The sequence below is a fragment of the Phasianus colchicus genome, chromosome 15 (assembly GCF_987193195.1).
Source record: "Phasianus colchicus chromosome 15, bPhaCol1.hap1.1, whole genome shotgun sequence".
NCBI lineage: Eukaryota > Metazoa > Chordata > Aves > Galliformes > Phasianidae > Phasianus > Phasianus colchicus.
In genome coordinates, this window is record NC_143450.1 from 17297692 (window position 1) to 17311399 (window position 13708).

Genomic DNA, 13708 nt, shown 5'->3' on the forward strand with positions numbered 1-13708 from the left:
GGGACAGAATGTTTTGTGGATCAATGGGGAAAAAAATAGGATGAAATTATCAAAATGGTGTTGGGTTTTTTTTTTTCTATCCAAGTACCTTGCATAGCTGGTACTTACAGCTCCTATTCATTGAAATCAAATAGGAGCTGTAATAAAATAACAACAGCTTGGGCAGATTTAGGACAAAATAGCCCTTCAGCCTGGCATTTCCTAAGGTGTAGGTGTGCTGTATTGTTTTCCTTGATAACATCTGTTCCAGGGGTGACTGCTGGCATGGGGAAGGAGAGATGGCATGCTGCTGCACTGGAGAACACTTTTCACTGTCTGTGTGAAAGCACACAGAGCTCTGGTTGGGTCCGTAGGGAAAGCTGACCTAATGCACTGTAGTTTCCCTTTCTGCTCACCTGGAACGATTGCTCTGTACAGCCACTCGTTATCACTCCAACATGCTCCTTGAGCCACCAACACCATCAGTAAATAACCCTGAACGTGGTGATGCTCTCTGACTTCTCTGCAGGGAGCAGAGTGCTGTCTGTGCAGGAGGGCTCTGCCTGGAAGCACTACAGAACCATGAGGAGCACGTCCTGCATCCTCAGCAGAGCACACGCTCCCCACTTGTCCTGCTTCCTTATGACAGTGTTAACGAAGCAGCTCTGCTCGTACAAAGCCCTCCTCTGTCTGCTTGTTAAACACACCCTTGCACGGCTGATATTAAAAACATGCCCTCTGTGCTGGAGCGGGCCACATAAATGGAAACACATTTTGATCATTCTTGCCGTTCTTGGGTAACTTTTTCCGTTGCTGTGGGTTTCTAGGAGGCTGTGGGGAAGCTGGATCCCCTTGGGGACAAAGTGCTGAGGGGCCCTGTGTGCTCCCAGTGCAGTGGCTGCTCCTGGGGGTGGGGACCCTGTGCCCCCACCGGTGGCCGTGCAGTTCTGCAGTGCTTTGCTAATGGAGAGAGATTGTCCTCCAGTCAGATGTGTGCTGTGCTCTATCAGAGCAGAACATGTGCAAGCACAGAGCTGGAATACTTTCCTAGCTTATCCCAAAAGCACTTTTTAATTTTTATTATTATTATTAATAATAATGCCTCATTTTACATCCTGGAGCGGCTTCTCCTGAGAGCACTCCTTCAGCAATGGATCGGTGCCTCCTGCCCCACTGAACAATTCTGGATGTTAAGAAATCCCCAGCCATCACTTGCACTTGATTTAGGAACTTCCCCATCCGTGCAATTGCACATCAGATGGCTGCTGTAATCCCGCTTCATTTAGCACTGGAAGGAAATGTTCTGCTGTTCCTCTTTGTTGCTTTTGCTTCTGATCCCCTGCTCCTACACAGGAGGGGACAGTAGGTCTTGTTTGGGTGTTGGTGTAATTACTCCTTGTGCACAAATCAAAGCTGCTGTATGGAGAGATGTGTGTCTCCAAAATGAAGTTTTGTGCTTTTGAACTCGTGTCAGGTGGTGGGGCTCAGCTCAGCCCTGCTCCATGCTACAACAGCTTTAAGAAATGCAGTGGGAGCTTTCTTACAGTGCTTTTTTTCTTGTAGCTGGCAGAGGTTTAGCAATTTCAGAATGTAATACAGAAATAGGTCAAACTGAGTCCCTATGGAGGGGGCTGTCATTGCAGAGTGCTGCCTGCAGCATCCTGAGCTGTGGGGACTGGGAGGTGGGGCTGTGTCCTGGGTAGTGAGACAGAGGGCTTTGCTGTTGGGCAGATGTCTGCAGGATGCATGCAGTGAGGAGTACGTGGCAGGGAGAGCTCTCCTTTGTACTGTGGTTTGTACTGAAATAGAGTCTTGGCAGAAGAGCTGAGGTCCATCTCATGAAATAACTCAAATTCTCCGTTCATCCAGCTTCAGCAAACTGTGTCCTTATCTGATGATCTTCTGAGCTGAGCCCGGCAAGCAGTGCTGTGCTCAGTGAGGCTGACACCCACTTGTTTGCAAAGCAGCACAGAGCCATGCCAACAGTGTGCTCACAGCGTAGCAGATCTCTGCCAGGGAGCTGTTGAAGTGTGCGTGGCATGGGGGGGGTTTGGTGCCCTGCTGTCCCAGCTGCCTCCCACCAGCAGCCAACCTCCTGCCCCGCTGTGCTGCTCAGCTCTGTTCCCAGCTGCTCACCTGAGGATGATTTGGAATAGATGGAGAGAAGTGGCTGCACAGCATGGGCCAAAGCTGGAGGGTCGATCCATTCCTGGGGGCATGCCACAGCATCTGTCTGTTCTTTGCATTAAGACGAGCACAGTGCTGTCTGCCCTTTGCCTCCTTTGTGTGCTAATAAGATTTCCAGGACTCTGAACCACTTTATCAGATACAAAGTGCTGTGCTTGCTATTGTAAAGCTGGGGATAGAGCGGAAGGGATGTCTGTGTTGTGGTTTTGTGCAGAGGCTGAATTTCAGTCCTGTTGTACACCCGTGCAACATCACCAAGCCCAGGGTTGCAGCTGGCTTCCCCCACCACTGTACCACTTTCAGGCGTGGCTGCAGCCCTGCACGTATTCCAGCACAAACGTGATGCTGGCTCTGCAGAGAGGTACTTCTGCCCTCTGCTCCCCATCATTTAGCTGTACAGTGTAGAGGTCAGGGCAGAGGAATGCTGGCCGTGTCCCTGGGGCACATCTGAGCTCAATGACAGCAGCTCAGGGAGCAGCTGGCTCCATGGCTATCCCTGCAGGAGGGATGTGAGTGACAGCGTGGTCACAGTGGGACCTCTGTGCAGTGACCCTGGTGCTGAGCAATGCGCTAACTCAGGATTTTGGCAGCACATGTCTGGTTGCTGCTGTCCTGCTTGTAGGAAGGCAGCGGGTCTGAAGTACATCAGGGAGCTGCTGTTGGCTGGGCTGAGCTGAGCTGTCAGTGACCTTCAGCTTGGTTAGGTCTGCTGCTGGGTGTTATAAAGGCAGCAGGATTGCCCCCCCCCCCCCCCCCTGCTTTGCCTTAGGAAAATAAACGACGCACAGAGCAAAGCGTGGTTGGTGCCATCCCATGGCTGCGAGCCCTGGATGTGCTCTGGTCCCTTGAGGTACCTCTCATACTGATGTTTTGGTTTTAGTCTCTGTAAGACAAGGCTCATTCTGTGCTCCTGCACTCTTAAGGGACTAGCGTAAAGCGTTTTGAAGTGAGCACGTTTTAAGTGCTTTGGGTCACAACGTTATTACTTCTTTTGTTCTGCAAAGCTGTGCCTAAAGCCTTTATCGGGACAGAAATGTGAGTTCCCACAACTTCAGAAGCAGCACTTGTGCAGTGAGTGCCTCGAGGGCTGTGGGCAGTGACTGCTGCAGTGCGATGGAGGCAGCTCTGCATGCCAAGGGAAGGCTGAAGGGCTTGGGTTTAAATCCATCATTAAAGTCTTCCCAGTTCTGGATCTGGGTGTTATTCCTATTGAGCACACCGTTTCAATTGCCTGCTTGCCTTGATGTATTTTGAAAAATCCGAGCGGATTTATGCTTTTTGTTGACCCTAAAAATGTTGGTTACAAAACATGATATAAACTCTTCCAAAGAGGGAGAAGAGACTGAGACGAATTCCCTAAACCCTTCCAAAATTCCTGGTTGGCTGCACGTTTTTTCTAGCTATGGGAACACTTATTCTAGCAGGGATTAGCTTGACAGAAGTGTTTAATTTCTGAGTCTTGCGTTGTGGATTTGACTTAAAGCCTGGGAATGGAAGTTCCAATTCAGCTGCACCAGTGGAGTCTGTAGCACAGCTTTTGTGAGCCAGCAGAGCAGAGCCTGCTCTGTACCCAGGATTTGCCTAGAAACAGTGAAGCCACAGTATATATCTGTATGCGTATTCTGTCTTTCTTGCATGTGGTTCCTGTTCTGCTGGATGGAGCTGCTGGAGCTGAGCAACACCTGTGTGAGGGGAAAGCATTCCTGCTGCCACTGTGCATGGACAGATCGTGGGCTGAAAACATGCCTTTGTGCCAGCAGTTGATGATGCAAAAGAAACATTTTTCATTAGGGAAGCGAAAGGTCTGTTCCTGTTTCCAACAGAGATGCAGACCAATGTAAGGGCTTGGGCAAAGCCGCCTGTTAATTGACTGAGCAATGTTTGGCAGGAGCTGCGAAGCCATGAACCATTCAACCTGGGCTCCAGGAGCCCCAGATGCTGTGTGTCAGCTCAGCCCCTCTCAGTGATGGATGCTCCTGAAAGGCAAGCGTGAGAAAGCAGATTGCACATCTCTGCTCTGCGGGCTGCAGGAGCTCTCCTCGGTGAAGCTGAGCAGGCCAGCTCTCAGAATGGGTTTGCAAACCCTCTTAATTTAAGAGAGGCCATAAAAAGCAGGAAAAAAAAAGCCAGCGGAGAGAAGCAAATTAGGTCCCAAAGGGGGAAGAAACTTTGTGATCTTGAGTTTTGAGAACTGGAAATAAATCCATCTGGTTCTAGGTTTCTGAGAACGAAGGCGTGAGCGCAGTGCATGATGTAAAGCCTCATGCAGGTCTCGTGGGAAAACTCTGAACCAGCTTTTGTGATGGAAAAAGGGAGACTGAACTCGATCCAGGGAATGGTTTTTCATGCAAGAGGGAAGATTTTAGCAGAGAAGTAAAGACAAAGAACAAAGCCCTTTGTACACATACAGGGGAAAATGCTTTCTATGTGTTCCCCTTCAGCTGCCCCCTGATGCCAGCCTGGCTCAGCAAACCTGCACAGAGCTGGGGAGGCTCAGCAGAAGCCCATCTGCCTGATTGTCCCTATTAGGGGTTTGGGATTCCCAGTCCCACTGGGGTAGCAGCACCCTGCTGGTCCTGGCACTCAGCGCTGGGTGCCCATCCTTGGGTAGGGGCTGGACTGGGCAGACCTGATGCTTTATGGAAGCATTTGTTTTATGAATTGCTGATTGGGGCAGGAAGGAGCACACCATGCTTCATGAGCTGCTGTGGGTTATGGTAAGCCTGCAGAGGGGAAGGCTCTGTTCTGTTGAAGAGAGGACAGGAATCCTGGCATGTCCCAATGGACACAGTGCTGTTTGGGCCCTGGAGCCCACAGCTCGTGGTGTTCTGCCATCCAGGAGCACGTGCTGCTGCTTGCCTCCCCAAATCCTTTACAATCCCTATTTTCCTCCCCGTGTCATGGTTGAAAGTATATTTCTTTATTTCCCTTGAAATAACGATGTCAATCTGGGAACTGGAAACCTGCAGCCTGGTTGCAATTTTTAGCTTTTTTTTTTTTTTTTTTTAAGAGCAGAAATTGGGGAATAGTTAAAGATGTTATTCCTGGCAGCAGAATTCCCTTTTTAATAGCTAATTTGGAGCAATTGGGTTGAAAACCACTTTCCCACGTGTATGCAGGTGTGCTGTGTGGTGATGGCACCCAGGGCTGCAATCACGCATCTGGGGTACAGGGAAACGTGAGGGCCCCATCCCACAGATCTTACTAAAGCCCTGTTTTTATCAATGGGGCTTTTGCCCGAGGAAGGCCAAAAGATTGGACTTGCAAAATGTTTTTCTGGCAGGATCTGTTTTTTATTTCTCTTAACTGTTCGTTTTTACTACGCTTGGAAGTGCTGGTGTTTTCTCCTCTGCACCAGTGATAGACATTTGTTTTCCATTAGTATTTATTGGATGGTTTTGGTCAGATGTAGGCTTTGTGTTAGAGCCCACGCTATGTGCTTTGCTGGTTGTTTGCAGGTAATTTTCCTCTCTGCTCAGCTCTTGTGCCACAGATGTGGGCAGTGCTCTCCTTTGAAGCGGGGCAGCAGCACCGCACATCAGCCCTGGGATGGGTGGAAACATTAAAGGGAGCACGGCTGCCTGCAGAAGAGCCCATTTCTTTCATCACCACGGGTGTGTTTCTGACTCATGTGGATGGAAATAGCTGCAAGTAGGCAAAAGTGTGGGAATTCCAGAGAAAAACCCAAGAACTCAGCTTTGGGTCACACCGTGTGCCCACAGTGCGGCCGGCTGCTGCTGTGCTTTGCTGGGTGAACAGCAGGAAGGCACTGAGCACTGCAGGAACAGCCATGGGGACTGGAACAGCCTCGCAGCCCTTCTCCTGCAGAAATAACAAATGTGCTTTTACAGGAGTGTAAAAGGAGAATCCTTGGCCACGGCCAGCCCTGGAGAAACAGGCAGGTTTGTGATTAGAGACCAGGAAAGGCTGCATAGATTCAGCAAGATCTAATTACAGACTGTTCTCCTGGTGCAAACCTCTCATTTCCACGGTGTGTATAAAATACGACTACTGTGGTCTCACATCACAGAGCAGCCTCGTGTTGCATTCGCACCAAGAGCAAGAAACCTCATGCTTTTTCTGCTTTTTTCCTTCCATTGCAGGATAACGGCCCTGCAGTGGGCAAGAGGCCCATGCCCCACACTGCAGGTGGGAGCCCAGTGGACAGCAGGCAGGCACTGAGCCTGCAGCACTCCCAGCCCAGCCGGTCGCATGCTGATGCTGCCTTGCCACTGCAGCTCAGTGGGCTGCACATCTCTCCTTCCCAAAGGTATGATGCACGTGGTGTCAGCATGCAAAGGGACTTCAGTTTGCCACTGACAGCTCTTTGCTTGCATCACGCTGAGGATGGGAGAGGTGATGCCTGGGGTGGTGCTCCCAGAGCTCCTCGCAGCACTGGGGATGCTGGGTTTGGTTTCTGCATTGTTGGTCAAGTGGAGGTGGGAGGGAAAGCGAAAACTGGAGCTTGGCAGATGCCAGATTCTGAACAGAATGTTTGCAGGAGTCACAAAACCTTTGTGTGAATATCAGGGTGATGCTTGATCATCTACCTCTGAGGCGGTCAAACATTCTGCTATTCCAGGTCCACATAAGACCCTTCTGTTGCCAATGACCCTCAGCCTGGGGCTGGCACCGGGGGGTGTCAATGTACATCACCATCCTGGTTCTTCAGAGCGTGCATTCAAATGGGATCAGTGGGTTTTGTCCTCCATGATCTCAGCAGCCAACCCTTGAAATGGGCACTGGAATTGCTCACTGAGGAAACAAAGCCTGATGAAATGGGATGTTTATCAATGTACAGTCTGCTCAGTGCAGCTGTCTGGGAGCCTACCAAATAAATGTTCCTAGGAAAGAAAAAGGTTTTATACCAAGAGCAGCCCAGGTGGGGGTTGCTGAGGCAGGCTGGGCTGCGGGATGCTTTCACACATCCTGTGCTGGTGGTGATTTATGCTCCCCAGCCTGTATCAGATACAGAGAGCATACAGAGTTCCGGTTCAACTCCAGAACTCTGTGCCAGCATGAATTCGTGTTGTGCTGGCTCTGCAAGCCTTGGGTTATTCCCTGCTCCAGGAAAGGGAATGAATTTGAAAAGAAGGGCACCAAACAAAAATCCTGATAACAAAATCTGATGTTATCTGTGGGCCAAGAAGTGGAGCAGGCTGTGTTGGGGCTGGGTATGGCACTGCTGGGGAGAGGTGGTCAGGCAGCACCACGCTGTGTGCAGCTGTCTGATGAGGCTGTAGGATCTCACTGTTTTATGGGGCTTGTGATGACCTTGGTGTACTTGGCACTCAGGAAGGAAAAAGGCTTTTCTCACAGAGCTGCTGTACACTCTCAGGCCCCAACAAAGCACAAAAACACTTGAGCTCATCTCTACTCAGCAGGACAATTACACACTGAAAGGATGCTTCTCAGCCATCCTGGCATAATGCTTTACCTTGCTCTTTGTTTGCTGTACCCCACGTGGATGTGCCAACTCAGAGCTTCCCAACAGAGCACCGACCAGAGGGACCCTGGTGAGAACAGCAGCCCCCTCCATGCCTGCCACCATGGAACTGTCACACGGGGGTGGATGGATTCCCTTAGACCTACGTAATTAAATGTGTTGTTTTATCCTTTTTATTTTTCCCCCCAGTAAATGCCATGTGTTGTGGGGAAGCGTGCAGTGTTTGTGAGCAGCTGCCCTCTCTCCTAAAGGCATCCAGTAGCTGGTCCTGCCCTGGCTGCCTTGCTCAACAGGGAACAAACAGGAAGCAAGCTGATCCCAGTTGGAATAGGTCTGTGCTGGGATGGGCATGCCTTCAGGCCTAGATTACAGGGAAGAGAGGTGTTCTGCTGCATCTGTGTGAAACTGGATTCTATCCAGGTACATCCCTGATGGGCTGACGATTGCTGCGTGTATCTGATCTGAGTATTTCTTTGTTTCCAAACAGCACCGACCCCTTAAAGTCCCTCCCACGGAACAGAAACGGGATCGATGTGGAGTCAGATGTCTACAAGATGCTCCAGGATTACGAGAGGCCCGCCTCAGAGCCCAAGCAGTCGGGGTCCTTCCGCTACCTGCAGGGCATGCTGGAGGCTGGGGAGAACGGTAGGAGGTTTGCTGATAGCATTGTGCTGAGTGTCCCCAAAACACCTCCATTCTGCCCCTCCGTGCCCCCCTCTTCGTGGCCCTGCACCCACCAGGATGCTATTGCTGGCTTAGCTGTGTTCCTTTTCCCTTCTGAGCTTCAGGTGCTGGGGGCTGCAAAGGGCCCTGGCAGGAGCTGGGGGTGTTTCTGCATGCTGACCAGCTGGGCTGCTCCTGCTGCTCAACTGTGCATTGCTCATAGCTCAGCAAGAGCTGTGCTGGTTCTTCACGTCTGAAGAGAGCATCTCCATGGCAGCTGTGTTTCTGAGATTGTTGGTACAAATGTAATGGTTGAAAGCAGTTCAGTAGGATCATTGATGAAAGATCAAATGCCTTTTTCAATAAATGGCATTTACATAAGGATGTGGACGGCCCTCAGCAGGAATAGAGATCAGGAGCTTCTGGCTCGCTCTTAGCTCAGTCCCAGCTTCCTGTCTGCTTCATTAACTCAGGTCATTGCCAGCTCTGTGCATTAAAAAATAAGATCCCCAGAAGATACATTTCAGCTTCTTTTTATTTGCCTTTCAACCTTAAGTCCTTTGAGGCTTTTATGTTCAAGCTTTCAGGCTTCTCTTTGCAATTGCTGGGGCTAAAAACTTCTTCTCGTTTCCTTCCAAGAGCCTCTTACTCTAATCATGTGAATCCAGGAACTTAGATTTTATGGGAAAATACCAGCTGCTGCAAATCTCATTATGAGGTTCCAAGAGTCGTAGGAAGTCAGGGCACTGTGCTGCAGTTTGAAACGAGAGAACGATCTGCTTTGACTAGGAGGAGGAGGATACAAAGATGCTTGGGGGCTGTATGTCTGCCAGCAGCCCTGCAGTGCCCTGGCTGTTGCATAATGGACCAGCAGTTATGGGCACCTGAGTGATGAGCATCTCTCCTAGCACAGAGCTCTGTAATGCTTCAGCAAAGTTCAGATGACCAGCAGTGCTGCTGCTGGGTTGTTTGACTGCTTCCAACCCTCTCCCTTTTCCTTAAGCCTACACATGTCACAGAAACACAGCACTTGGCCCCGGGCTGCTGATCTTTAGATCTGCTCTGCTGGGGCTGTCCGGATGGAGGCTGTGGGATGGGGGCACTGGTCCTGGTGGCTGCAGCACAGTGATGGCACCAGGGCTGTGCCTGGAGGCTGTGGGCTGGGAAACAGAAGGAAATGGTCCATTGTAGCTCTGGGCAGCCTGGTCTGGTGGTTGGTGACCCTGCACATAGCAGGGGGCTTGAAACTACATGATCACTGTCATCCTTTTCAACCCAGGATGTTCTATCATTCTATCATTGTGCCATATTCCTCTCCGAGGGGCTTGTTTTGCCCTGAAATTTATTTTCCCCCCTCCTCTTTTTTAAACAGCAGATTACCTGAGTGCTCAGTGGTGGCACGAATCACCCAAAACGTTGGTTGGGGCAGAACCTTCCTTTTGGAGCTTTTTTTTTGAGATTTTTCCTGTTTCTCTTTTTTTTTTTTTTTTTACTTCACCAAATAGTATGGCCTAAATAATCACTAAATTCATCTGCAATGCTTTTTGAGGACATCTGTGCATTGAGTTGGCACTGTCCCAGTGGGGACAGAGGTGCAGCTGGGGTCTGCAGAGCAGAGGGTCCACACGGTGTCTGTGCCCATCTGTGCACCCAGCTGTGTGGCTTTGCAGGTTGCTGGTCTCATTGTTTACGTGTTTGCTCTCTGCTTCCTTACAAGCAGGCTGTGACAAGCAGAGCACGTCTTCTCCTGGGAAAAATAACCCTCTGGCTTCTTAACAACAATGAAAATAAAGAACAAAGTCTCAGAGAGCAAGTCCTCAATCTGTGTTTGTCTAAAACTCTTGGCAGGTGAAAAACTCGACAGACTGAACAACCCTCGGAACATCAAACCTCCAGGACCAAAGCTTGGCGCTGCCATGTCCGGACTGCAGATGCTCCCCGAGTGCACGAGATGTGGCAATGGGATCGTGTAAGTGCTGCTGTGTGCATTGTGCTGCCAGGTGGCTTTCCACCAGCAGCACAAGTTAGAAGCTGTAGCAAAATCCTCGAGTCCCTTTTTGCTGTTGTTTGGTTGTTGTTTTTCTTTATGGGGGTGCTTTTTTGCTGAGAGGACCACTAAAATGATCAGAGAGCTGGAGCAGCTGTTCTATGGAGAAAGGTTGGGGGAACGGGGCTTGTTTAGCTTGGAGAAGAGAAGGCTCTGGGGAGACCTGATTGTGGCCTTTCAGTATTTGAAGGGAGCATATAAACAGGAGGGGGAACAGCTTGTGAGGGTGGATAGTGATAGGACAAGGAGGAATGGTTTTAAACTGAGATGGGAGGTTTAGGTTGGATATGAGGAGGAAGTTTTTCAGCCAAAGGGTGGTGAGGCACTGGAACAGGTTGCCCAAGGAGGCTGTGGATGCCCCATCCCAAGGGCCAGGCTGGATGTGGCTCTGGGCAGCCTGGGCTGCTGGTTGGTGACCCTGCACACAGCAGGGGGTTGGGACCAGATGAGCACTGTGGTCCTTTTCAACCCAGGCCATTCTGTGATTCTATGAGTAAAGCTAAAGTTGAGGAGGATGGTGGGAACTGCCCCTTCTAAGGGAATCTTGCAGCAAAATGCAGATGATTCACCGAACAGTTCTGCCCTGCTTATCACAGGAATAGCACCGTGCTCTGGCACTCCCTCACTGAGGCAGGAACACTGTCAGGGTCAAGCAGAAGAGATCCGTGGGTTATTTTTGTCCATTTGTTGAGGAATGGCTCTCGGGCAGCCATACGCTGAGTCACATTTCGGAGAACGCCAGCATTTTATTTCTTCGTGCTGTAAGAAGGCAGGCAGACAAATCACAGTTTTCTTGCGCATGCCTGCAGCTCTCCAGCTCCCAGCACAGCACAGGGACCAACAGCAGGGAGAATATGGGGGGGGAGGGGGCTTTTTTCTCCCTGCGTCCCCACTGACCCCACTCTCCCCATCCCCAGGGGAACCATCGTCAAAGCCCGCGACAAGCTCTACCACCCCGAGTGCTTCATGTGCGACGACTGCGGCCTCAACCTGAAGCAGAGGGGCTATTTCTTCATCGAGGAGCAGCTGTATTGCGAGACCCACGCCAAGGAGAGGGTTAAGCCCCCCGAGGGTTATGACGTGGTGGCTGTTTATCCGAACGCTAAAGTTGAACTCGTCTAAACCGAGGGCTCAGACGGCGCTCGCCCACCCGCACGCACGCCGCTGGCTTCGCAGAGTGGCTGTAATCAACCCCGATTACTGCAGCCCGAGTCAAATGCCTTTCTGTAGATAAAACCGTTTACACTTGGGATCTCCAGGGGATGGTGTTGAAAGCGTATGAACAGGTTTTTCCCTTCTCTTTGACACTTTTTTTTTTTTTTTTTTTTTTTTTTTGCGGGGGGGGGTGGGTGCTGTGGTGGGTTATTAGTCTGTGCCTTAACCTTATCCAGGATCTGCATAAATATTGATTCATTCCTTTTTTTTTTTTTTTTCCCTTTAAAACCGGTATTCCTTCCCTCCCCCCACTGTCATCTAAAGGAAGGAAGGAAAGCTCAAAGAAAATAAGGCACTTTACCTGCAAAGAGCTGCCTCCTGTATTGCAGCTTCGGTCTCCCACCCATTGGTGACTGCTCTGTGCCTCTGCACACCGAGCACCCAGCAAGGTTTGCTTCCTGCCTTCCCCATTCAGTTGCTCTCTCCTGGCTGCCCAGCGGCACTTCTAAAGGATGCTGAGGCAGTGGGAGCCCACCTGGCTGCCCTGCACCCCAGTCCCCTTTCCACCCCACAGCAAGATGCTCTGCTTCTATCCTGGTTTTGACCTTTTGTTGGGTTTTTTTGCAGACCTCCCCCAGGCTGCTGACCCTGCCTTTACCCAGCAGCTGGGGATGGGGTGGCAAAACCCCCCTGGAGGTTGGGAGGAGACACAGGAGCTGCTTGGCCCCCAGTCCTGAGCGAGTGGATGTGATCTGTGGCAGAGCTTTCTGTGGGCTGTATTTAAGGGGGAGATAATTGAAGCTCTTGGGATGCTGTTATATTGGAGAAATGTTTTCCACGTTCATGACTGGAGGAGAGAGGTGCAGTTCAGACACCCTGCTGTCAGATGCCACCACAGTGATGGAAGCCATGTGGTTGGTAGCACCAGGTCCCTCTTGAAACACATTTCTGCTTTCTATGCTTTATAAATAAGAAAGTTCCTTCTGTAAAGGCAAAGAACGTTTCCTTTGTGTTACTGCATCCCCATGTAAGGGGCCAGCAGGACTGTGCTGCAGTGAGCCCCCAGGTGATGACCCCATGGGCAGATGGTGCTGGGGGGCACTGACTGACCTCTGGGGTCTGTGAGAACCAGCAGTGCAGCCCTAGGAAACAGCCCTAGAAACAAAAGCGGGGAGAAAACACCACCTCTGGGGGCCAGGAAACCGAAAGTGAGATGCTGGGGGTTAGAGAAATGTCTGCTCCCTTCCATGGACAGGGATGGAGATGGGCACTGCCATACGGCCACAGGGAGCTGGCAGCAGGACATCCATCCCAGCTCCTTCTGCCATCTGTGTTTTTCATTGTTGAAGTCCAAGGAATGCGTGGCAATGTGATCACCCAGCTGAGCCTGGGTGTGCTTATATTTGCATAGCCTTGCTCAGTAGGTTGGGCCAGCTGAATAGAAATACTTGGGACAGCTGTAAGTGATTAGGAGACTAAGGCTAATCAGGTATGAAGTGTTATCACCTCTTGTTTGCGGGCCTCTGCTTGGAGCTCGTTAGTTTGCAATCAGCAGCAGCATTTGCTCTGACTTTCCTTATTAACCTCGCTTGTTTCTGGGCTGGCAGCAGTGCTTCTGGAGGGGGGAGGAGGGGATGTTGGGCCCATTCTGCAGTTTCACCATAACTGCTGCTCACGGATCACTTCTGTTCCCTTTATGGCTGTTTGGAAGGTTGCACTTCACCCACAGCGGGGCCTGACAGCCCAGCAGGGCTCTCCCACATCACTGCAGGAGTTGTGCTCCCCAGAGCAGCTCCTCACCCTGCAGCACAGGGAATGCCCTAAAAACCCCACGAGCTGGAAGCACTGAAGTGATGCTGTGGGCACTGCAGCCCCAGGCTTCACCTGCATCTCCTTAGTTTGGAAGCACATTACCCACAAATCAATGCTTTTTACACCATTCTCTTGTGATGCTCATTCCTACGAGTTACCAACACCTTCCATCCTCCTGAGAAGCGTAAAGCCGGAGCCATCTCACAGCACTGCACTGTAACAGTGACTCTTGGCACCAATTCCCCACATGCTGCCTGCAGCCAGCACAGGGCCTGGCCTCGCCAGCCCCACCTTCTCCCTCTATTTAACGCTGTAAAACATTTGCAGGATGATGTGGTTTGTATGAAATACAAAATAAAACGGTATTGTTGGTTTCCTGCCTCACCCTAATTGCTTTCCCTTTGATCCTCAGGTTTCTG

At 50.7% G+C, this 13708-nt stretch overlaps 1 protein-coding gene across 3 annotated transcripts in view; it reads left to right on the forward strand.

Annotated features, from left to right (window-relative positions):
• The window catches only part of PDLIM4 (PDZ and LIM domain 4), a 33191-nt gene extending 19528 nt beyond the window's left edge, over positions 1 to 13663 (forward strand). For all 3 annotated transcript variants that reach the window (XM_031598457.2, XM_031598458.2, XM_090151059.1), the window contains exons 4-7: positions 6270 to 6436; positions 8100 to 8257; positions 10124 to 10244; positions 11240 to 13663. In XM_031598457.2, coding sequence (XP_031454317.1) covers positions 6270 to 6436; positions 8100 to 8257; positions 10124 to 10244; positions 11240 to 11444 — 651 coding nt within the window. In that variant the 3' untranslated portion in view covers positions 11445 to 13663. The remainder of the gene's footprint in view (positions 1 to 6269; positions 6437 to 8099; positions 8258 to 10123; positions 10245 to 11239) is intronic.
• Positions 13664 to 13708: the final 45 nt, after the last annotated feature.